The sequence below is a fragment of the Podarcis muralis genome, chromosome 3 (genome assembly GCF_964188315.1).
Source record: "Podarcis muralis chromosome 3, rPodMur119.hap1.1, whole genome shotgun sequence".
NCBI lineage: Eukaryota > Metazoa > Chordata > Lepidosauria > Squamata > Lacertidae > Podarcis > Podarcis muralis.
In genome coordinates, this window is record NC_135657.1 from 114,172,339 (window position 1) to 114,197,680 (window position 25,342).

Sequence of the window (25,342 nt, forward strand, 5' to 3'; positions counted from 1 at the left end):
GGTTCAAGGGTGGATCACAACCATCTAACAAAAGTAAATCAACATTAAGACCAGTTAAAGCAAATTGCAGTCACAGGAATAGGGTGAGTTTTCCCTGCTTGTCTTGTCTTGGCTTGTAATCTCACACCTGTTATGGCTGAACTGCATTCAGTGGGCTAAGTAAGTTCGCCTTCCCTTCTTTTATCCCTTAGGCAACTTTTATTTCCCACTCTGATTTTTATTATTTTGCAAAACAAATGTGAGTCATATTTTATTTCTACCCAACCCCCTTCTCTCTTCTCGTTTTCTTTCTTCAACTCCAAACTCAGTCTCCTACACACACATGGTCACAGGCTTTCAATTCAAAATAAGGGCAGATTTCCAGCTCAAGATGAAACTTGTGGTTCTCCTCTTTTCTCATTTTATCCACACAACAACCCTGTGAGGTAAGTTAGGCTGAGAAATCATGAATTGCCCTGGTCCAAGGTCACCCAGTGAACTCCATGGGCAAGTATGGGTTTGATCCATTGTCTCCCGGGTCTTAGTCCACTTAATACAGTGGTGCCCCGCAAGACGAATGCCTCGCAAGACGAAAAACTCGCTAGACGAAAGGGTTTTCCGTTTTTCGAGCTGCTTCGCAAGACGAATTTCCCTATGAACTTGCTTCGCAAGACGAAAACGTCTTGCAAGTTTGTTTCCTTTTTCTTAAAACCGTTAATACAGTTGCGACTTGACTTTGAGGAGCAACTCATAGAACGCGGTGTGGTAGCCTTTTTTGAGGTTTTTGAAGACTTTGGTGATTTTTGAAGCTTTTCCAAAACTTCTTTTGCAGCCATTTGGTAAGTTAAACTTTTAAAACTTTTTTTGGGGGTTTTGGATTTTGGGTTGGGGTGTTTGGAATTCAAGGACTTGGTGTTGGGGAGGGGTTTGCAAGAATCTGGAAGCTTGTGTGTGTTCTGCATTTTTATGATTTTTTGTGACCATTGGGGCACTCTGCTGTTTTTTTAAAAAAAAAAATTCTGGGTTTGAATTTCTGTGTGCTGGGTGGGTGGGGGAACAGTTGGGGAGGGGTTTGCAAGAATCTGGAAGCTTGTGTGTTTTTTTCTGCATTTTTATGATTTTCTGTGACCATTGGGCCACTCTGCTGTTTTTTTTAAAAAATTCTGGGTTTGAATTTTGTAATGCTCTTTACAGTATGTGTGACTTTAAAGAGCACTTAATAAACTCTTGTTGTACCAAATTTGGCTTTGTTTGGACTTTTTTTGACCATAGGAACGCATTAATTGATTTTCAATGCATTCCTATGGGAAACCGTGCTTCGCAAGACGAAAAATTCGCTAGATGAAAAAACTCGCGGAATGAATTAATTTCATCTTGCGAGGCACGACTGTACTTGTCTGCTTATTCCACATTCTTGAAAAGAAGATGTAGAAGTTGAGGAGGAGCAGGGAGGGAAGTGAGGAATACTGTTTCCCCCATGAAATTCACTGGGGCTTACTTCTGAGCAAGACATGTGCAGCAGTGTAGTCATTGTGGCATAAAACCCACTACTGTCCATATACGCAGTTGGGTCAACATAAACTTATTAGTTTATATAAACTTAATGCAGTGCTAACCACACTTGGGAGTGCAGCCCATGAAATCTATTCTGGCAAAACGCAATCCCTACACATACTTGTCTACTCAGAATAAAGCCTTGTTGGATTGGACAGTGTTATGTACTGAGTTGAATAGGATCCAAACTGCAGCAGTCTGATTGGTCCTAGAACAATAGGATCCAAATTGCAGCAGTCTGGTTGGTCCTAGAACAATAGGATTCAGAATGCAGCAGTCTGATTGGTCCTAGAACAATGCAGCAGTATGATTGGTCTGCAGGAGCCACCCAATCCAGCTCCAGATGGAAGTGAATCCACAACCTGATTGGCCTACAGGAGAATTGCGGAATTAGCCAATCAGTGCAGCCCATTGTGTAAATAATGTATATAAAGCAGATACTTTGAGGGGACTTTCATTCATTCCTCCTCACCACTATCAGCTGAATAAAGAGCATGAAATCACTTTGCGACTCTGAGTATATTTCAGACGGTTAAATATGTAGAATTGCAGATTAAGTTCTGTGTCTCACTGCTGGACCTTGAATTAAAGAGATGGCATTTTTCTGGACCTGTCGAAGCGATAGAAGGGGATGAGGGAGTTGCATGTCAATGGTCTTTAAACTTCCACAAGCAAATGGTCTTCATTGTTGCAGCCCGTAGATAGAAAGACTGTATAACTGTGGAAAGGATGTCATTCATTACAGTGATGTATGTGCCTTTTCCTTTCTCCTCCTATGAAGAGATTGCACCTTAATGTTTTAATGTATCTTAATCTTTTAAATTGTATTTTAATCAACTTGTTTTTATTCCTGATTGTTAGCCACTCTGAGCCCGGTCTTGGCTAGGGAGGGCGGGTATAAATTAAATATTATTATTATTATTATTATTATTATTATTATTATTATTATTATTATTATTATTTTCTCTTGACTTCTTAAATTCTACCTCTGACAGTGCAATATAACGGGCCTACTCAGAAGTAAGCACTGATTGCTTCGATGGGACTTAACCTTCCTCCCAGGTGTACGTTACTTTTGTGTTATACCGTTGGCCAGAAACCCAGTGAAATTACTGAAGTTTGTGTTTTGCTCCCACAAGAAGGCTTTTTGCCTGAGGACGAGTCCAAAATCAAGGACAAGGGGAGTGTGGCTTGAAGTGAGGGGAAACTCCAGGTGCCGCGGAACTACAATTCCCGCCACAACCGCGGCCATTTTGTGTGTGTGTGTGTGTGTGTGTGTGTGATGGGCGTTACACAAGGATTCCTCTCACACACCCGCCCGGGAGGCGGCCTCCCTTCCTCGAGCGCCGCCTCTTCGCCAGCGGAGGAGCCGGGCGACGGAGAAGGAGCGGCCCTCGCCATGTCCCTCTACAGGAACTCGGTGTGGTTCGTGAAGGGGCTGCGCCATTACTGCCGGTAAGGGAGCGGGCGGGATGAGGCGGGGGCTGCCGTGGCCGTTGCCCCACGGCGTTGGCTTAGGGAGGGAAAACGGACCCCCACCCCGTCCCCATTCCCCCTCCTCCGCCCCATGTTTTAGGGACTTTTATGTAAGGGGGGGGGGGCGTTTCCACGCGCGGCGCGAGCCCCGTAAAGCGGCGCCAAAGCCCCTTTTGCGGGACTTGGGCGCCAAGTTCGCGCGAACCCCATTGGGTTCGCCGGGGTTCGAGGGGCCAATTCGCCGCGAGGCGCAGGCGGAGGTAGGCAGAGAGAGGGGTGTGTATGTGCATTGAAAGGCGTTCAAGGCGAACGAGGCGCACCTTTGCAATTCTTATTAATAAATTATTATTAATAATAGTCCTAACTAAAAGTTGTCCCTGCAGTTCCGAGGTTTCGGTGCTAGGCTAGTCCTAAGGCTGGCCCCAGCCGTGGTTTCTTAACACCCCCCAGTTTTGCAGCGTTGTATAACTTTTTTTTTGCATTCAGTGCCATCCAGGAAGCAAGTCTTGCCCGGTTAAAATCTCGCCCTGGAAAAGATTTTAGAAAGACGTGTGTATAGCTGCATTCACACAACCAAGCAGGGGCTACTGAACCACTACTACTACTACTTCTCCTCCTCCTCCTCCTCCTCCTCCTCCTCCTTCTCCTTCTTCTTCTTCTTCTTCTTCTTCTTCTTCTTCTTCTTCTTCTTCTTCTGTATACTGTCCTTTATCCACAGATCACAGGGCAGTTCACAACATAAAAATACAAAACGAAAACACAAAAATACATAGTTTTCTCTGATTGTGGAATGCTCTCCCCAGAGATCACATGTCCCCAGAGATCACATGTATTTAGGCGCCAAGCAAAAACATTCCTCTTTACCCAGGCCTATGGCTATTAAGTAATCTGTGGTCTGTGAAAGTAGGGGAGAGAACTGTTGCGATGACTTACTTTATTATTAAGCTGTGGCTGCCCGTCAGCATGCTTTTTATGATGTTACTATGTTTTTATCATTGGCGTTCTGTGTTTTTAATATTGTACACCGCCCTGGCATTGTTTGATAAACGGATAAACGGCGGTATATCAATTTACTACTACTAGTAGTAGAGCAAAACAAACAAATTGTAGTAGTAGTAGTAGTAGTAGTAGTAGAGCAAAACAAATTATCTCCCTCCCACAGACACATTAAAAGGCCATAGGATGTTTATGAGCCAAAGGCCTGGTTGAAGAGAAATGTTTTCGCCTTGCACCTTCTTTAGCTGCTAGGTGAGTCTCCTTGGGGATGGTGCAGGATCAGGCAGCAGCAGGCTCTGGGCAGAAGTTGAGGGCAGGGTCTGCTACCAGGATGGGTACTTGCAGGGCCACTTTTGCATGAGGACTATATGCCTGAATGCAGGAAGCTTCAGTAGAGGAAAGTTGTTTTTGTTTTACCATATTGGCCTGAATATAAGCCTCACTTTTTCTCCAGATTCTGACCGTGAAAAGTTAAAGTGCTGCTTATATTCACAACCTTACAGTATGCAGCCAGGAGCGCAGGGCACCCGCCCCGTGTGTAGGACCCCCGTCCTCTCCCCAAGGCCCCCCCCCTCTGCCCAGTATGCAGCCAGGAGCAGCAAGGAAGGGAGGGGCTTATATTCGTGTATTTTTTCTCCCCCCCCCTCCAATTTTTAGGTGCGACTTATATTTGGGTGTGGCTTATATTTGGGCCAATACGGTACTTGAATGTATGTTGTTAGAAATAAAAGTTACCTGTATTGGTAAAGCTAAAATTCCAAACCTTTTGTTTTCTGCTAGTTACTCTACCATTGTGAAAAGTCAGCTGCTAATAATGCTTGCATTATATATTCAATCTTTTTTTATAGTTTACAACAAAAAATACACTTTAGAGGGAGGAATTGAGTAATATTATAAATGTATAAAACATTCAAAAACTTTTCAATAAAATGTCCCCCCCCCCCCCGTTTAATATGTAGCTAATATTCTTCCCTATTCTTCCCAAATCTAAGTTTTCATTGACTTCTGCAGGAGTGGCTATGAATCGGCAAGCAAACACTTTGTTCCAGAAGACTTGGAAGTAGATGTAACTGGAAGGCATTTCATGGTCACTGGAGGAAATAGTGGCATTGGCAAGGCGGCTGCAAAAGAGATAGCCAGACGAGGTAAGTTGAAGCAATACTGCTGCTATTGAGATTATTTCAGAGGTTGAGTTTATACAAAACAAGAGGTCTTATTTTCTCTCCTCAGTTGTACAGTCGTACCTCTTGTTACATCAGTCTCCGGTTGCATTTTTTCAGGATACGAACGCGGCAAACTCGGAAGTGTATACTTCCGGGTTTCGCCGCATGCGCAGAAGTGCTCTGTGTGTCTTGTGCATGCGCAGAAGCGCTCTCCGCACCTCGCGCGTGCAGAAACCTGGGTGGGGAAGAGGTGGAAGAAAACCATAATATTTAAAGAGAGTGGTTACAGCTAGATCTTCACCTGTGGTGTGAGCCCAGCTTCCACCTGACTTCACAATTTGCACAACATCTATCAAGTTGAATAGTCTGGCTAGGCCCTTCTCCCATGTTGCAGACTGGCTCCCGCAGTTTCTTTCATTTTTCCTTTTAGTGCCACATCTTTGTTTATCTGTTCTTCTGTTCAAGGAAGACTTTTAAAAACAGTAGCAATCTCGGGGGATCGAAAGGAGTAGTGCATTGTCATGAGTGCTAAACAGGTGGCTTTGCTGTAATTACGTAGAACTTGGTTTTTATCTATGTGCCTGCTTGCTTGCCTTCTGAGAGCTAGGCTCTGAAAATATGCTTTAAATAAGCATGGTCTGCGCACCTCTAAACCAACCCTACTTGTTACATCTTACTTTACATATAGTGTGAACCAACTGCTTCACAGTGGCAGAGGACTGCCACCAAGCTCAGGGAGATAGCAGTTGTTACAAGCGTGAGAATTATAATACGGATAAAGCCCCAGTTAGCCCCAGTGTGGATTCTGGAGGCTGCTTACATAAACAGCAACATAGACTATAGAGCTCTCCACAGTACCAAGTAGCCCTGAGTGAGCTGCTTAAAGCATTCTTGGTGGTGGTGTGTGCAAAATATTCTCATTTTTTCTATGGCCACCAGTGCTGAAATAGCATGGAGCAGTAGTGTGTCACATTTTCTTTCTCTCTGCTCTACCTAACCTCCCATGTCAAGTTGTCTGGAGACCAGTCACATGAGTCTTTCTCCTAAAAAAAGGGTGGGTGGGAAAAGTGGGGGTGTGTGGAGCCAATATGAACCAGGTCTCTCCAAGTTCAGGTGTTCAAAGACAGGAGATTATCTTCTTCTCTTGCTCCACTAGCACTGTATTTTAGCAGTTGCTTTCAGTGAATGTAAGAATAGAGACCTGGTAATATTTCAAGCGACCCTGTAAGAGTGTGCTATTCGGAGGCGTACTTAGGCGCTCTTGGTAAGGAGACATTGGCGCCGCTGCATCCCTTGCATCCTTGCCAGAGGAGCTGAACCAGAGTGGAGAGGCATGATTTTTGCCTCCCACCCCCGGGCCTATGCCCTTGGTGAGGGCCAACCTGGACAACCCCTAGGTATGCCCCTGGTGCTGTTCAAGTTTGTCATCTAAATAGCTAATGGACTTTGAGAGGAATTCAGCATAGCACTGTGACTATTGTTCCATCGGTACAAACATTTCAGATAACCTGCAGAATGACTCCCCTCTCCTCCTGTTTTTATCCTCCTGTTCTGGGGATTATCCTGAGCCCTCAAGAGCCATTTGGGAGTAGGAGAAGAGGGGAGGAAAAGCTCATAGTGCTAGCAGAAGTCCTTGCCAGGCTTCCACTAGCAGGGCTCATTAGATGAATCCAGCCCTTAGCTGCCTGAAGATTTGCCATTTGTCAAAAACTTCTCAATTATAAAAAGCATTCTCTCTGCATTTGTGCAGATTAAAAATTCTGTCAGATATGAAGCTATATGGAAACTTGATTTGAATATTTCTTTCATGCAGATAGTTCTATGGTCCTTTTCACTGATTGTTTCTGAATTCTTTCAGGGGGACTCGTTCATCTAGTTTGCCGAAACAAAGACAGAGCTGAGGAAGCTAAGAAAGAAATAACAACAGAAACTGCTAATCAGGTAAGAGTTGGCCTTGGATGTTTTTTCTTCTATCCTTTGTCATTGGAAAGATTACATGTTGCATCCAACTAAGTCATACTCGTAGTATATTCATTCAAATTAATGGAAATGACTGACTAAGGTCCATTTATTTCAGTAATTTCCAACCCTACAGTTTTTTGTGGACAATTCGCCTGTTGGCCAGTTGCATTTCTTTTGTTTGATTGCATTTGCCATCGCTGAATGGCGCTACAAATCCTGTCCCTGTTTCTGTGGATGTTTGGATGTATTTCAACTCCTGGAATTTGAAATAAAAAATTATCATTTTTTGGAATATGGAACCTGGTATTCAAGTTCCACCACATTTACAGCTGGATCAACTAAATGGAGGTTTTTCATGTGTTGACTCAGATGATATTTCTAGTGCATAGCTAAAAGTAAGATTAAAAAAAAAATCACCAGAAATTATTAGTATCCTTTTTTAAAAAATAGATGCTGCAGCATCTAAGGGAGTGACAAATATTGCCACAAATGCGCAACAGTCAATTATGCATTAAGACTGCCTTAAAACTAAGAAAATGTGCTCCCTCTTTGGATCCATCTGTGCTATACTGTAATTTAAAGCAGTGTTATGTTACTTTAAACAGTCAATGTTTCCCCCAATGAATTTTGCATGATGCTGAGATTAAAATCTTTACCTCGGAGTCTCAGACAGTGGTACCATCATTACCTTGTATGCACTTGCATTTGTGGAATAAGTAGTCACAGCAGTGAGCGGCAGCTACATTATCAGAAAAATGGACTTTCATCCTATCCTCTCCCTTGTATGGAATCTTGAGTCAAAAATAGCTTCTGGAGCTATGAATCTCATTGTGGGCAGCGTCTGTAAGTTGCCAGGTTACTTCTTACGCAACACATGAAACAGTCCTATGTTGTGTTCTCCATTTTTTGCTGCTTGTATTTCTCTGTCAACTACAAATATTCAAAGATTCTCTTTGCCATTTAGATACAGCTTGGCTAAGTGGCTATATTGTGTTCCCGCTATCTGATTATGTAGTGTTGCTAAAGCATGTTAAATGAACCCTTACAATCTTGTGGTGGAGTGATTGAGCTGTGCTTGGGATTTAAGATTTGGAGCCAGGTGATGCTGCAGAAAGCTACTGAATTGGTTGTAGAAATTTTTTTGGTATGGTTAACAACTCTTCTTTTCTCCTTTCCTAGAATGTTTTTATCCATATTCTGGATATGTCTGACCCCAAAGGAATTTGGGAATTTGCTGAACGGTTCAAGAATGAACACAGATTAAACGTCTTGGTGAGTTGGGAACTTAAAAGTGAAGCCCATCTCTAGGGATTTGGTGGGCTGCCAAACATTGACACCAGAGTTTGAAATTCCCATTGTTCTAGGTGCATTATGCGACAGGGAATTTCAATAATTCGAGCAGTTTCTGAGCTGTGGGAGCTGTACTGTGCCTAAGTTTTCAGATTAAAACTGCCACTGCTGGAACAAAAGGAGGACCTTTTTCTGCCTCCCCACTTCCAGCTACTCTCTGAGAACCTGTGAAGGGACCCTCATAAGAATATTAGGCAGGCGGGCAGGGAAAGTATGGCTTGTTTTTTGCAGTCTTCAGATGAGGACTAGACTATGTGAAAAATGAATATAAGATTTTAGCTGCAGTTAATTCATTTTAAGCTTTGTATTCTTGTTATAAGGGACACGGGTGGCACTGTGGGTTAAACCACAGAGCCTAGGACTTGCCGATCAGAAGGTCGCTGGTTCTAATCCCTGCGACGGGGTGAGCTCCCGTTGCTCAGTCCCTGCTCCTGCCAACCTAGCAGTTCCAAAGCACATCAAAGTGCAAGTTGATAAATAGGTACCGCTCTGGCGGGAAGGTAGATGGCGTTTCCGTGTGCTGCTCTGGTTCACCAGAAGCAGCTTAGTCATGCTGGCCACATGACCTGGAAGCTGTACGCCAGCTCCCTCGGCCAATAAAGCGAGATGAGCGCCACAACCCCAGAGTCGGCCACGACTGGACCTGATGGTCAGGGGTCCCTTTACCTTTATTCTTGTTATAAAAAAATTGCGCCTAGACATTCTGTTGTGGTGCCCATAACCTATGTTTAAGGTGCCATTTAGCTCCTAGCTTTCACATCTCAGTTTCTAACACTGATTGACACTACCTAGTAACTAGCAGTTACTTGCTTGAACAAGCAACAGTTTGGTAATATTCTTTTTACGGCCAGCACTGTAGCCAGAAATTCTAAATTTCTGTGCGTCATTTTCACATGCTTAATGCTGCACAGTTGAGATTTATCATTCTTGAAAGTATTGTATGCAGCATAGTGCTTTGACTCCCATAAATGGGAAGCTGTCTTATTCCTTTCAAACCATTGGTCCACCTTGCTCAGTATACAGTATTCTGTTATCTATACTGACTGGTAGTGGCTCTTCAGGGTTCCAGGCGAGAGTTGTTTCCAGTCCTACCAAATTTAACCTAGAACTTTCTGCATATTCAAAGCGCATGCTCTGCCACTATGGCACAGCACAGATGCATATTTTAACTATATTTTCTTCTTGTAGGTCAACAATGTAGGCTGCATGGTAAACCAAAGAGAACTAACGAAAGATGGGCTTGAAAAGAATTTTGCTACAAATACTTTGGGTATGTAGGGCAGTTTTCCTGGGAAGTTGTTGTCTGGAAGTGGAGGTTTTGCATTTCTGAAGTGTTCTTCTGATGCCTGAGTACGCTTGGCTAATGTTTATACTGTCTAATAGGGCCTTCTGACACATATACAGTGGTACCTTGGGTTACATACGCTTCAGGTTACAGATGCTTCAGGTTACAGACTCTGCTAACCCAGAAATAGTGTTTCAGGTTAAGAACTTTGCTTCAGGATGAGAACAGAAATCGTGCTCCGGTGGCGCGGCAGCAGCAGCGAGAGACCCCATTAGCTAAAGTGGTGCTTCAGGTTAAGAACAGTTTCAGGTTAAGAACGGACCTCTGGAATGAATTAAGTACAGTGGTACCTCGGGTTACATACGCTTCAGGTTACATATGCTTCAGGTTACAGACTCCGCTAACCCAGCAATAGTGCTTCAGGTTAAGAACTTTGCTTCAGGATGAGAACAGGAATCGCGCAGCAGTGGCAGCAAGAGACCCCATTAGCTAAACAGTTTCAGGTTAAGAACAGACCTCCAGAATGAATTAAGTACTTAACCCGAGGTACCACTGTACTTAACCCGAGGTACCACTGTAGATTGAACATCCAGTTCACTCTTTTAAAAAGCAACAACACAGAGGAAGAAACATGCATACAGAAATAACATACTATTGAATTGGATTGCCATAAATTTCAAATTGTTTTCTTCCTTGTCTAGTGAGGGTCAGACAAGAAGCAGTGGGTTTAGACTAAAGGAAGGTAGTCTTGGGTTTAATTCTTTAAGTGAGAGCAGTTCAGTTTCTTGGCTGTGAAATGTACTTCTGGAATTTAGATTAACAGGTTAAACAGGTGTATGCTGCTGTTTTACACAAAATATCCTGCTTTAGGGCATGGAATTCTACTTGGATAAGTAATCATATTGGGACGCGGCTGGTGCTGTGGTCTAAACCACTGAGCCTTGGGCTTGCTGATCAGAAGGTTGGCGGTTCGAATCCCCGTGACGGGGTGAGCTCCCATCGCTCAGTTCTTGCTCCTGCCTACCTAGCAGTTCAAAAGCACGTCAAAGTGCAAGTAGATAAATAGGTACCGCTCCGGCGGGAAGGTAAACGGCGTTTCCGTGCGCTGCTCTGGTTCACCAGAAGCGGCTTAGTCATGCTGGCCACATGACCCCGAAGCTATACGCCAGCTCCCTCAGCCAGTAAAGCGAGATGAGTGCCGCAACCTCAGAGTCCTCTGCAACTGGACCTAACGATCAGGGGTCCCTTTCCCTTTAAGTAATCATAGATCAGGTTTTTAACTTGGTGCATTATTTGAATTGTGCTCTCAAATAACAGGGTGCTTCATGGTCCAAGTACAGAGTTTTATTGCTGTGTCCTTTGCTAACTGAAGGAGTGCTACTGCACTCAGGTCCTGCTCATGGTCTTCCCCTGGGCATCTGGTTTGCTGCAGTGAGAATAGAGTGCTTGACCTAGATGGACTTTGTCCTGATGCAACGGGGCTCTTCATTTTACTTCTCTTTAAAAGCCTTGTGAAATGTGGAGCAATCCATTCAGCTGAAGGGTAGGAGAGTGAAGTTTTATTAAATATACAAAAAACAAACAAACTTGTGGAAGGTAATGCATGCTAAACATTTATTATTTATCTTCTAGGTACATATATTTTAACAACAGCCCTTCTACCTCTCTTGGAAAGAGAAGATGACCCTAGAGTTGTAAGTTTGTATGTCTTAGTTTGAGGGCACTTGGCTCTCCCTTTCATTGTCATTCCTGTTCTCCGTATTCATAACTCCTAGGGCAAGTAGGTGCTATACTGTTGGGCAAAGGGGCCCTATCAATTGTAATTTTCCTCACTGCAGGCGGACCACTCTCTCTGCCTTCAGAGGAAGAGATATGAAATGTTCTGTAGTCTTTGGCAACCCACCCAGGGACAGGAGGACGGTGAGGCCCATTGCAGCTAATAGCATCTTAATTGGGGAACAAACTGATTTAACGTCTGACTCAATACCATGACAAACCATTGCATATGCTGGCACAAATGTTGAGGTGCCGTGGTGCTAATGTGTACCTTCATGCTTCACTGAAACAGTTTTATTTACACAATCCAAAATGTTTGGTGCAAGCGAAGCAGTTTAATTGCCTCCTTTATATTAGTGTTTGCCCTCCTGAGTGGGAAGTAATGTTTTCCGTTGTGTCAGAAGCCACTGAGTGTTTAAAAGAATTACCATTCCAGTTTACAAATGAATTATTTCCAACAGCGGTGTATAAAAGGTTCAGGCACCACATTTTTCGCTCCATAAGACGCACTTTTTTCTTCCTAAAAAGGGGAAATGTCTGTGCGTCTTACGGAGTGAATGTGTGGTCCCTGGAGCTGAATTGCCCAGGGGCAAAAAGCAGATCATGCTCTTTTTTTTGAAAGAGGGAAGCGGGTGTTGAAACAAAGCCACTGATCGTTTGCCGATCGGGGAGAGAGATAATGGACGCTAGAGATAAAGGAGGCTGCCTGGGAGGGGGGAGGTAAAGGCAGCAGACTTGCAAAGGGGGGAAAGAGGAAGACTAAAGCAATAAGGAAAGAAATTAGAAGAAAAGGAGGAGCAAAAAACTGCTCCAGCTAAGGAAAAGACACTAAGGCAAACAAGAGGGAAGGGAGTGTTGAAAGGAAACAGCTGATTGGTGGGATCGGAAGAGAGATAAGGGAGGCTAGCAGAGGCTGCCTGGGAGGGAGGAGGTAAAATCCCATGGATCCTCAGGATTTTTACATTGGGTCACCCCAAATTCACCATCAGATCACATAGCATGTCCATGGCTACAGCCGGCACCCAAAAAATCACACCTCCACTGTTTCCTGGGGCTGCAGTGGTGCAAAAATGTGGTTACAAAGCATGGATCCACATGGATCCTCAGGATTTTTGCATCGGGTCACCCCAAATTCACCATCAGATCACATGTCTGTGGCCACAGCATGAACCACAAAAATCATACATCCACTGTTTCGTTCAGAATATTTTTTTTCTTGTTTCCCTCCTCTAAAAACTAGGTGCGTCTTATGGTCAGGTGCGTCTTATAGAGCGAAAAACACTGTATATATTTCCAAAGGGAAAGAGTGTCATAGACAGAGAGATTTGGCCTATTCTGATTGATGTGGTTGCATTTTGTGTAAGAACCTTTGGAATGTTTGATTTGAGTAATTAATCCACGCTTGCAGTGTGACTTTTAAAAGGGCTGTTGGCAAGATAGAAACCAACAGGGCTGTCAAGGGAGTCGGCCAGCATTGTGGATGACTCTGAATTTCAGCATTCAGTTGCCACTCCTTGGGTGAGGGGCTTATGGCACTAGATGTTGTTGGACTATATGTCTCATCATCCCATGCTGGCTGAGGCTGAATGCAGCTGGGATCCAACATCTAAAGGGTCACAGGTTTCCCACCCGTCCTTAAAGTGAACTGCTAAACTTACATTGTCATTGTGATTATCTGTCCAAGTTGCATGTAAAGACAAGTCTAGTTGTGGATAAGGATTTCATAGTTCCTTTGGTTTGCTTATTTTATTTTGCAGATCACTGTCTCCTCAGGAGGAATGTTAGTTCAGAAACTAGATGTCTCAAACTTGCAATCAGAGAATGTGGCATTTGATGGGACAATGGTCTATGCGCAGAATAAGGTAGGATCTGTAGTTCTTGAACAAACAGCCACAGAATACGTAGCTGCTTTGCAGTCCTGTATTTTTGTCATATTATACATTTTATGTACTTTGCTTGCTCTTTCTATAGATAATTCTTTAAAATACTCTATGTAAAGTCTTGTCTTACAACCAGCACCCATAACAGTTGAGGTATTGGGACTATTATACACTTGTCAAGTTGGGTCTTTATTTACATAGAAAAGACTCCTTTAACTCACTGTATCTCATAGAGGCATTGTTCAGTTTGGAGATTCTAAAGTCCAGATATTATTTAATGTTAACTAGTTATTATTTAAGAGAAACTTGCTTTTTGAAAAGCATTTTTCCACCCTGGTTTCAGGTGTAAGATTTTGGGGGGACGACAACGACTTTATTGGGCAGTACCAAGTGGGAGAAAATGTCATTACCTTTGCATCACCCTTTGGAATGGTAGTTCATTTTTCCTGCTTTGCTTGAAGCAGACCAGATTTCAGTGGTGCTCTTCTGGCCTAGTGTGTGTCTTGAGTAGTGAGTGCGCAATGAGGGCTATACTTGAGAGCTCCTTTGCCCTTCTCTCATCTAAAACTGGAATAGAAATAGAAACCTGTCCTGTTGTCACACACAAAGAAGGCAGGGCACAGGCTAGCTGCAGTGCTGAGCTTCCAAAGGAAGAAATGACCGCGCTGCGTAAGTCAATACTGAATATGAAGATGCCAGACTAATGGCCTATTGATCTTTTTTCAGTTTTATGCCTTTTGTCGTATCCTAGAGACAGCAAGTGGTCATGACAGAACAGTGGGCTAAAGCACATCCCAGTGTTCACTTTTCTTCTATGCATCCTGGCTGGGCAGATACTCCAGGTACTTTTTGCCGAGCAGAAATATTTAATCTCTTTGGGTAAATCGGGAGTGGGGCACCTGTGGGCCTCCAGCTGTTACTGGACTACAAGCTGCATCATTCCCAATTGTTGCCTGGGACTGATAGGAGTTAAGAGTCCAACATTCACCCCAGAGCTAAACAGAGAGTATCTTTTGCTGTTATATGAAGGGGATGGGAGAAATCGGAAGGAGAAGTGGCACAACATTATTGTTCCTGTTTCTCTTTCAACTTTGCATTTCTTTCACCTCATCCTTGGTTTAGCTGCTTTGGAGAATTCCTGCCACCTTGCAGGTAACTTGTGCCCATGCATAACTTCGAGCACACGCCATTAAGCGTGTTTAAAGGGTTCTGTGTTATCCAAGCACTTAGGTAGTGTGAGGAGGAATAGAGTCTGGTAGCGTAAAATCATATGGAGTGTTAAGGTTTGTAGGAAGAAATGCCCAAGGGCCTTTTGTAGACCGAAGCTGTAGCAGAGCCCAAGATTAGGGTAGTAGCAGTCAAAGAGCATAATTAGTGGTAGACATGTGTTTGTCGGGAAGCTGTTACATATGCATATCACAACTGTCTCCTTGCAGCAGTGAGGTCATCTATGCCAGATTTCTACGAGAAAATGAAGAATAGATTGCGGACGGAGGACCAGGGGGCAGACACGGTGGTATGGCTTGCAGTCTCCCGTGAAGCAGGCAAGCAAGCGAGTGGGCAGTTCTTCCAAGGTAAGGGAGTTAATGGATCATTTGAACACGGTATAATAATAGAGAAGGACAGAATAAGCTGTCCCTAGTAATATATATAAACCAAATAAGGGTAAACCTGAAAAAATGAACACATTGAACTCGTATACAAACTGTACAGGGCTGGGATTGGCTGCAACGCCCTACTGAATATATATTGTGGAAACCTTGTTTTGTCATGCTAACCTAACTTTATGAACATTTACATTCCTGCAAGCTCTGTCCTCCCTTCAACTCACTGATAGGAAGGTCAGAAAAGCAGGTTCAAGATCATTGAAATAACTTTTTTTTGCCCTTTTGTTTCCAGACCGACAGCCTGTTCCAACCCACTTACCACTTGCACAGACCAAATCTTCACCGGGTGATGAAGAAAAACTGATGCAGTTTCTGGAAGAGCTCTCACAAAAGTTTAAACCCAGATAATCATTAGAGTCTAGAAGCATTAACAGTGTGTACTGAACTAGTGACCTCTTGACAATCTGCAATTGGAAAGCTATAATATGTGCAAGTGAGTATAAGCCAATAACATGCTTTATTATAGGGCAGGAAGAAAGGCACTGTTAAAAATTCAGCAATTCTGTTTTGACATGCTTTGCATCTTGATAATTTCCTCCAGCTAGAACTGTAGTTTCTGGAATGATGCTAGAAAAAAAGCTGAAAGCATTTGGGCTGCAATTTCATTGATGCTAGGTTTCAATCAAGAAAACTGTAGGCATACTTTAGTTTGCAAAAGATTTGATTATGGAGCGCAGAGTATTATTTGTATGCCTACTTGCATTTCCTCCTTGTCATGCTGTAACTTCTGTTTGTAACTTCACATTTGTTCTTTTAAAAATCACAAATACTTGGGGATGAGATGCTGTGGTGGTTAGTGCTTGTACAGTGGTACCTCGGGTTAAGTACTTAATTCGTTCCGGAGGTGCGTTCTTAACCTGAAACTGTTCTTAACCTGAAGCACCACTTTAGCTAATGGGGCCTCCTGCTGCTGCCACGCCGCTGGAGCACGATTTCTGTTCTCATCCTGAAGCACTATTTCTGGGTTAACGGAGTCTGTAACCTGAAGCGTATGTAACCTGAGCTACCACTGTATTATTAACATTCCAGTGGGAGCACAGTATCTATTTTCTAAAAATCTCTCAAGGTGCTAATTCCTTTTTATGTAATAATCATGCATCAAGAATGCCCACTGTAAGTATGAAACAGCCCACCTTCTGGAATCACAAAATTGTGGAGTTGGAAGGGACCCCAAGGGTCATCTAGTCTAACTTCCCTGCAAGAATACTAGATTATACACGACAGGGGGCCATCCAACCTCTGTAGAATTGTAAATTTGCTAGACTCTAAACGTTTTTGAAATTGTATTTTGGTTTGCACTTCTGAAGTTTTCGTGCAAGAAAAATCTAATTAAAACCTAATGTTTGAAAAAGCATTCTGTTTGTTCCAGGCCATCCTTTTTTGAAGGACGGACAGCTACATTTAAGTTCATATAGACACCTGTATGAATTATATTTTAAAAAGTCATATTTAAGTTGGCAGTACTTTGCATAGTTTCTTATGTAGATGAAGCTCAAATATTTGGTATCACTTGGCAGTCAGCATACAGTCTTCTTGATGTGAATGAAGTTAACATATATTTGCACACCGCTGTCAAAAATCCTAGCAGAGAAAGTTGAGTGGAAGTTTCCCCGTAGGAGGATCTTCCCAGTTTGGAAGAAAATTAAAATAAATGGCAGAGGTTTATAAAATAGATGAGTCTCCTATACCAGATGCTATGAAAGGAAGTTTTTATTTCAGCAATTTACTTTTTGAAAAAGGCAGCAAAACAAAATATGAAATTAAACCACATTAATTTGGGGAGGGGGGCAACATTGAGAATCAGAAACAAATCACAGTTATCAGCAATTTTAAAAACACATCCCACCACAGAGGTGGCAGGAATGGAATAGTTAGTTTCAAACCATGCCCAGTAACACTAGCATAATTCTCAGCCCTGCCTTCTAAAAAAAAGTTCAGGTATCACTGGTCCAGCTAAACAAGAATATTTCCACACTGGCAAGGTATGGTAATTGCATAAAACTATTTTATGCAGCCCTCAGTTTGAACTGGTTTCTATGCTCATGGGTCAAGCCCGAAAAATAGTTTAGCAACAAATTCTGAAGTTGCTAAACAAGCATTTCTCTTGGCTATGCAATGAAAAAGACTGGACGTTGTCTAACTTTTTCTCCCCCTCACAACCCACAGTACCATTTGCTAGAATGCCGTTGCAAAGACGACCTTTACTGTTAAGGTTCTTGCTCAATGACTCTGCTGGGAAAGATAGAAAGAGGAATCCTTTGCTTTTCTTTCAGCCCCTAAGAGCAGATTCAGCCTCTCCAACCTAATATTGCAGAATGCTACTCACATTTGCAAGAATTCCTCCACGCCAAACAGCACAAGCCGACAGAGAACATGAAACACAAACCGCACCGCACACAGACTCCCCAGACAAGTTCCAAACGGCTGAGCAGAGCCAGATTGTATAGTTGTTAAGTTTAAAAAAATATTTCTTGCATTTTGAGAACAAAGAAGTAGAGTGTTTGGTGCAAGTGTTCACCCTGGATCTAGTACGTCACTTGAAAAACCATCCGGAAGTTAACAGTCGCCACACAGCCTGCTTCATCTTCTGCAGTACATTAAGAATCCCTTCTTCAGTAATGCTGCTTTGTGTTTCACCGATGCATCAAGATACTACGGGTGTCATATCCCACAACTGTTAAAAAGATACAAATGTGGACAGTGAGAAGAGATTCAGGTGTGATTTACTGAATTATTTGTGGATAGTTCTAATAAGTCGACAGCAGACAGGGTAGAACCCAATGAGGGACAGATAAACCCGAAGTAGGGTGGCATGGCCTATTCACAAAAGTGATAGAAACTCAGATATATAAGATAATTGCCAAATGCCACCTTAAAACTAGGCTGTAGTCACCACAACGGAATGTCTAGGCACCATTTCCCCCGCAAAGGAATTATTCATTTCATTTTTATACCATTTTATATTTTAAATAAAAATCTCACATTAAAACATCAAGTAAAGCAATCCAGAATAAAACAAACTCAAACTTCAAGGAAAATAAAAGATCATTCTCTAAGTGACATTTTACTTTCCCCATATGTATTTAACTACTTAATTTAGGGACGTGGGTGGCGCTGTGGTCTAAACCACAGAGCATAGGGCTTGCCAATCAGAAGGTCGCCCCGCGACGGGGTGAGCTCCCGTTGCTCGGTCCCTGCTGCTGCTAACCTAGCAGTTCGAAAGCACGTCAAAGTTCAAGGAGATAAATAGGTACTGCTCTGGCAGGAAGGTGTTTCCATGCGCTGCTCTGGTTTTGCCAGAAGCAGCTTAGTTGTCATGCTAGCCAAATGACCCAGAAAAACTGTCTGCGGACAAACATCGGCTCCCTCAGCCAATAAAGCAAGATGAGCGCCGCAACCCCAGGGTCATCCGCGACTGGACTTAACGGTCAGGGGTCCCTTTGCTTTTACTTAATTTAAATAGCTGCCCCATAGCAGAAGTACTGTAAGAAGCCAGTGTGGTATAGTGGTTAGTGTTGTACTAGAAACCAGGAGATCAGGGTTGAAAAATCCCCTCTTAGTCATGAAGCTCACTGGGTGACACAGTCACAGGGCCCTTGAAATTATAAATAGCAAGAAAAGGTAATCTGCCTTGAGATATAGGGGGCATACCTATAAATCCCACCAGGCAGTACTTACCTTAATAACTTTGTCTGTCCCAGATGTCAGCAGCCACCCTCGTGTTGCATCAAAGTGTACATGGACGACATTGTGTTTGCTGTCATGGAAAGTGGCTGTGGGAGCACGCCTGAGGGAAAAGAAAACAATGAGTGAAACAGAAGCTCTGCTTTAGAAAGGGTGGTGGAATCTATTAGTAAGTTGATTTCTCATGTCTGTGTTGCTCTGAGGGAGCATCACTATGAACACATAATTCTTAAGGCTTGGAGAAGAGAATTTCCAACATTTAGTCTGTTGCAATATCAGTTTCCCACAGAAACTGGAATGTTTTGTCATGGATGGGTAGAAGGCAGGATAGGTAGACAACAAGGAAGGAGGGGAGAGGACCAGGGGCTGCTACTTACTCCTCATCTGTTATTGATTCGTAACAACTATCACAGACTCTCACATCAAATTCGAACCCCATCAGTGGAATGGAAGAGCGCTTTGAACTGCACTTGCCACATACTGCTTTCCCGCACTTCCGGCAATGATGCTGAAATTAAAAACACAGCGAAGCACCACTTGGACGAGATGAAAGAACAAGGCCAGACATATTTGTTTACATGTTGTAGCTTATCCTACAAAAGGGAGTTACAAGGGTATTTTGTAAGATTTGTCAATCCGGATCAAGAATTAGGAACCTATTCTGGAGAGGAGGAAAAAGGTGAAACTGTTTATAGCTCCAACTCTTATCTAGACCAGCATTTCATAACATAAAGCCACTATTTCTGTAAGAGACATTGCCTGCCTTAAAAAAACACACTCCCCCCCCCCTAGTCTGTAATCCTATCTCAACATAGGATCAAGTGCCCTCGAAAGCCAGCAAAATGAAAATCTATGGCAAAACAGTTCCCAAAACCTTCCAATTATGACAATCGCATTTGACTTACAACTGCAGCCTTCTCATTTATTTGAATGCTTCAACCCTAACAAACAACTCATTATTGGTGGTAATAATATATTGATAATAAGTTTACCTACGGGCTTGCATGCTAAGTAACGTGAGCAGAAGGCAAATAAAACGTGTGTTTAAGTTTGAACAATGGATGATTTCACCTTTCCCCAGCAGCTCCCCACACAGCTGAGCAAAGCCCACACTATTTTCTTCAAAGGGCAAGGTATTCTATGATCCCCCTGATACCCCCTTCTTGATGACATCCACATTTTATGTACAGGGAGCAGGGCCCACCCATGAGGCAAAGCGAGGCAACCAACTCAGGATCCTCAGCGGCAGCAGATCCCAATGAAGATCTTAATCCACCAGGGAAGAGGGGCGCCATTTTGTGGTTCACCTTAGGTGCCAATATGTCTTGGGCTGGCCCTAACATGGAGGAACTGAGAAATCCACCACAAACACCTGGGTTTGAAAATATTACATTATTTCAGTGGGAAAGGTCCTTATCTACACCAGTCCCATTTTAACTAAGTTGTACAGATTCATTTCCATAGGCTTCTTTTTTGCAAACCTTGGATTTCACTCAAGCCTAGTGATGCTCTCATCTTGGCGGTTTGGGCTATATAAGGATCCACATTAGGTGAATGAGTTCACTATTTAATGTAGATAGGACACTGATCAAGTGAAAACAGGAGTGTGCCTTCAATTATGTAAGGAGCAGGATACCACATACCTGTCTAAGGCCTATTTTCTTGCAATCCCACATTTGTTTGAAGTTCCAGAAGAACGGCTGATCACACTTTTGACAAGAGTCGCTATCCAGCCATTCAGGCGTCTAATGCAAGAATGAAGATGGGAAAAGCATCAAGTCCAGCGGCAAGAGGATTCTATATACAGATCAAAACTGTAACAGGATTAGGGCCTTTTACAACGTCCAAGCTAACACTCCGCTATGGGGCTGCTTCTACCGAGCAGCCAATAAATTCCACATTAAAGTACTTCATGCAAGTTAGCAAATTTTATACATATTTTCTTATTTTGCAGAGTTTACCTGCACGGCCGGAGAGGCAAGACGTTACAGGGCAAACATGGTTTCCCAACACTGTGATTACTAATGACAGGGGAGCACTAGTGGGCAGGAAAGGATATTTTAATGCTTTGCATTCCTTGTCCATTTCTCCATGAAACCTTCCCCCAGCATGCTCTGAGAACAGAACATAAGCTAACAAGAGAAAAACTGGCTTGGCGAAGGACTGGTAGCAGGGAAAGCATTAAGCATTTCCTTTCCAACCTGTAATTTCTCTTCTGTCAAGCGACTTTTTACCCCACACATTACTCTTAGCCAGCAAACATCTCTTTTGCCAGGATAATATATAGTCTCACCCGAGTTGAGAGTGGTGTGGCTGAATTAAATGCATTTAATTATAAGCAAATCTCACAGAGTTCCTGATCCTGAAAAGCGGTTTCCCATCAGAGTGAGACACACTCAGCTTCACTAAAGGCCACTTTTAATAAACTTAAATCTGGTTAAGGGCATCAAATCTCGCCACAGACAGAGTGCCAACAAAAAGAAACCCTTTGAAATCCTAAGCCCCATTCTCGCCTTCATTTCATTTTCACACTGAATGCAGAGAGGGAGGGCCACCTCATTAGCTGACCCAGTCCCTGCATGTTCAGCTGGCAATAAGAATGGGCCGCATGTGTACAGGGTCTCACTTGTGCACATCGGGAAACCAGCACATGTCAAAGTTCCCGGTCATGCATATAGATGTTATGCCTATAGGACCCATTCTGCCCTTTTGCGTGACCTGCTTGGGGTCAGGGATGAGGCCACTGGCCACAATACTACTACTCCATTTGGTCAGTCTGAGCATGAAACGAGAGAGTATACAGAGATACTGCTTTCCTCTGTCTACTGCCTAAAAGGAAAATACCTTATACAGTAGTGCCCCGCAAGACGAATGCCTCGCAAAACGAAAAACCCGCTAGATGAAAGGGTTTTCCATTTTTCGATGCGCTTCGCAAGACGATTTTCCCTATGGGCTTGCTTCGCAAGACGGAAACGTCTTGCGAGTCTTGCAATTTTTTTTGCTTCCCCCCCCTTTTTCTAAGCCGCTAAGCCGCTAATAGCCTTTTAGCCGCTAAGCCTTTAATAGCCGCTAAGCCACTAATAGCCTTTTAGCCGCTAAGCCTTTAATAGCCGCTAAGCCGCTAATAGTCTTTTAGCTGCTAAGCCGCTAAGCCTTTAATAGCCGCTAAACCGCTAATAGCGCTAAGACGCTAATAGGGTTGCTTCGCAAGACGAAAAAACCGCTAGACGAACAGACTCGCGGAACGGATTATTTTCGTCTTGCGAGGCACCACTGTATTTGGATACAAACTGGACCAGCTCCCCATGCCCTGGTTCAACACATCTGTGCAGAGTAGCTGGTCTTTTACATCGGAATCTTTGCTTGCTGACAGCCTGACCCATCTGCTGACTATCAGTGTTATAAAGTAGAAGGCTAAAAGAATCCTGCTGTCAGGGGTGGGGAATTTCAGGCCTGGGGGCTGAACATGGTACTCCTGGCCACTCACTATCTGACCTTATACCTGAGGAATACTGCTTAGGCCACATCCCCTCTCTCCTGGCTGTATCCTTCAGCAAATCTGCTCTGTGCCCTCCATAAGCGCTTTCCCCAGGATGGACTGTGTACTTTAACTGCGGTAATGTCTCCTGCTCACCTGGGTAGAAGTTGGATAGAGACAGAGACTGTGTACACAGGTACGTACATAGGGAGACAGAAACCTCTGACGTGGGGTTGGAAGGTAGCACACTGAACAGGTCTGTTGCTCCGTCCACTTTTACTTCTAGTCACACCCATTTTTACTTCTGGCCCTCCAGAGGTTGCTCATAAGGGAACGCAGCCTTCAAGATGAAGGTTTTCCCCACCCCTGAGATATAGGGACACACGAGACAGAAAATCTACACCTGGACACTGGACTCAAGCGCCACCTGTTCCTTACCAAGTGCATCTCCATAATCGTGAGACATGGCTTTGAAAAATAGGCACAGAGATTTTTTTTAAAAATCCAAGAGCCAGGTTCTATACAGATTGAATTAAAATTTAACAGAAGTAGTCATTCCAGTCCAGTGACTGTGTATGTCTAGGATTATAGACCGTAACTGCAATGCCCTGCAAAGCATTGTCCTGTCCAACAGGTAATAGTTCTGTCATCCTTAATGGTGCAAGACTGGAATGACATGTACAACTCAGCAGGGAAGTTATTCAGGGCAAAACAGAAACTTGCCGTTTGTGTGAGGCAAAACAAAACCTTTGTTTTTCTAACTACAGCAGCAGAACTTTCCATAGGTTGGAAACTAGCCTGTAGCTGATAGTTAAGAGCCTTTTCCACTTGCTTTTTCAAAACAAGGAACGTGATCTATTGTTAGAAACCTAGTGGGGACTTAATATTCCCAGAAATGGATCTGCAGATCAAGCCAGCACCAGGTTAAGACTGGGGATTTTGATTCATCTGTGATCTGTTTTTTGAATATAGGAGGTTCTTTTTAGTTTTATTGCCTCTTGTTGTTAGTGTATGCCACCATGGATCGGTCTAAGTGCAGGATACAAATTTTGGAAATAAATACACGGCTGACATTTTTTAGATGAAAGAGCCATTTTCCAATTACTGGCTCTAGCCTTTGTTCAAAGCAAGCTTGTTTAACCCGGTTAAATACTGCTTACAACTTGCTCCACCCCAGGTTCAAAACATAGCTGAGCAGAAAGGTCTGCCGCAAATCTGTATCAGGCAATACTATAATAACAATAGAGAAATTCTGAAGAGTAACTGCACTTAATGTTTCGAGACTGGAAATTCATGTCTGTAATAGGCAAGGCATTCTACAAAGAAACTCATTCCTAGGAAGAAATATGTAAAAATTCCTAGAACTGCCTATGTTTAAGTAAGACACTAACTGACCCACACAGCCTTTTGTTCAAAACCACTTGAGTGCAGCAACAGAGGGATTTATAAAAATTTGGCATGATCCTGAGGTACAACTTTCTTCCTCTCATACTACTAAATTTTGGGATTACCCAACGAGCTGTCGGTAGAGCATGAGACTCTTAAACTCATGGTTGTGAGTTCAAGTCCCTTGTTGGGTGAAATTCCTGCATTGCAGGGGGCTGGACTAGATGACCCCATGGTCCCTTCCAACTCTAAAAATTCTGTGATTGGCAGTAGATCCAAAACAGGTAAGCACTTCTTCACTGAGTTGATAATTAACTTTTGAAATCTGATGCCCCAAGATGTGATGTGGGCCACCGGCTTGGATGACTTTATAAGGGGATTAGATAAATTCAATGAGGATGGGTGTATCAGCAGCTATTAGCCATAATCACTAAAATATTCAGAAGATGTCTACAAAAACATCTCTCCCTCCCTGCACAATGTGTCACACCTACAACCCTTAAGTAATGTCCATTTAATGCTAAAAATATCAGTGGATAAACAGATGTACCTAATAGAAAAAAAGTGCCATATGAACCCAAGTTGTGATTAAGTTCAAAGAGAGACGTTTGGGAAAACTGGCCTTCAGTGTACTCTCAAAAATATTCAATACTGAAAAAGCTGTCATTTCCCTGACCAGATAAAGGAGAAGAACCGAGTATGCACCTCCTGCCTCTCAACATCCATATTCCAGACGACGATTCCTCCATCTGCTCCACAAGAGATAAGCTGCCGTGTGTGATGGGCATAGAAGAGTGACTGAACTTTATCACTGCAGTAAATATACAAAAAGTAAAAGTTAGAAGACAATTGATGAGTAGGAAACAGCAATCTGAACGTGCCAATTTCCCTCTGTGTCAAAGAAACACATTCATATGCTTGGAATGGGTCAGATTCTGCAGAGCAGAAAGCCCAGTTGTGCAGAAGAAATTCCAAGCCTGCATCTAATCCTACTCCCCTTATTTAAAAAATAAATTCCTTCAGTGAGACGCCTGACCTAGTCTTCATAGCATCAAATACATATTTTGATACCCGCATCACATCCTGTGAGGAAGCTCAGAATAGTATCTATAAGGACTCTCATGCGGGGTTCTCAAAAGATTGTTGTGAAGATAAAACTGCATAAATCAGGCCGAGCTGCTAACTAAATCATCCAGCGAGTTTCGGGACTCATCTAAACCCTGCCCTCTATTCCGAATTAAATGGAATCCACTGCAACCCATTGCGCCTCATGTTTTAAAATTTGGAGGAGTAAGAATTCTGAAGGCTATCCGCACTTGGGTTCACGTGTCAGTTCTGGAAGCATGAATTATACTAATAATAAATTAGATGGGTTCACATTGTAATTCAAAATTCTCACTCCAAATTTTTGCAATGCAGTTCTCCACCCCAAAAAAGTACAAAATGGGTCATTATTATCAGGAGACAGTGCTTGCAAAATTGTGTACGTCAGACAAAATGTCATACAAAAATACATGTTAAGTTTTCCTGCAAACTTTTTAAAAATTGCAGAATGATGTGTAGATGGTGTGAATGCCGCAAGGAATGAGAAACTGAGATACCAAAACTGACAGATTCATCCAACCCTACTCAACGTGTGTGTGTGTGTGTGTGTGTGTGTGTGAGAGAGAGAGAGAGAGAGAGAGAGAGAGAGAGAGAGAGAGAGA

General features: G+C 43.0%; 2 protein-coding genes across 6 annotated transcripts in view; one reads left to right on the forward strand and one right to left on the reverse strand.

Moving 5' to 3' along the window:
* Nucleotides 1-2,812: 2,812 nt before the first annotated feature.
* DHRS12 (dehydrogenase/reductase 12) lies at nt 2,813-16,442 on the forward strand. 5 transcript variants are annotated; one of them, XM_028722066.2, is made up of 10 exons: nt 2,816-2,988; nt 5,017-5,150; nt 7,027-7,109; nt 8,310-8,402; nt 9,669-9,750; nt 11,398-11,459; nt 13,299-13,403; nt 14,173-14,263; nt 14,861-14,995; nt 15,321-16,442. In XM_028722066.2, exons 1-10 carry the CDS (start codon nt 2,816-2,818, stop codon nt 15,434-15,436), a joined length of 1,074 nt encoding a protein of 357 aa, XP_028577899.2. In that variant the 3' UTR covers nt 15,437-16,442. The 5 variants fall into 5 exon arrangements, 3 of the variants coding, with proteins under 3 accessions (XP_077782643.1, XP_028577899.2, XP_028577898.2); XM_028722065.2 differs by having other exon boundaries at nt 2,818-2,988; nt 14,858-14,995; XR_013392399.1 differs by lacking the exon at nt 15,321-16,442 and having other exon boundaries at nt 2,813-2,988; nt 14,148-14,263.
* Nucleotides 16,443-16,780: 338 nt separating this feature from the next.
* WDFY2 (WD repeat and FYVE domain containing 2) overlaps nt 16,781-25,342 on the reverse strand; it is a 46,033-nt gene continuing 37,471 nt past the window's right edge. Inside the window, exons 8-12 of the mRNA XM_028722060.2 lie at nt 24,342-24,447; nt 20,416-20,517; nt 19,150-19,280; nt 18,767-18,875; nt 16,781-17,762 (exon numbers count right to left, since the gene is read on the reverse strand). Of these exons, the coding sequence (XP_028577893.2) occupies nt 17,733-17,762; nt 18,767-18,875; nt 19,150-19,280; nt 20,416-20,517; nt 24,342-24,447 (478 nt within the window). The 3' untranslated portion in view covers nt 16,781-17,732. The remainder of the gene's footprint in view (nt 17,763-18,766; nt 18,876-19,149; nt 19,281-20,415; nt 20,518-24,341; nt 24,448-25,342) is intronic.

What these genes read in the sequence shown, in the direction of transcription:
- DHRS12 (XM_028722066.2), top strand. Translation starts at nt 2,816, where the DNA reads ATGGGCGTTACACAAGGATTCCTCTCACACACCCGCCCGGGAGGCGGC. An exon ending in AAAAGAGATAGCCAGACGAG is followed by an intron (nt 5,151 to 7,026) that starts GTAAGTTGAAGC and finishes GAATTCTTTCAG; the next exon opens with GGGGACTCGTTCATCTAGTT. An exon ending in TGGCTGGGCAGATACTCCAG is followed by an intron (nt 14,264 to 14,860) that starts GTACTTTTTGCC and finishes TCCTTGCAGCAG; the next exon opens with TGAGGTCATCTATGCCAGAT.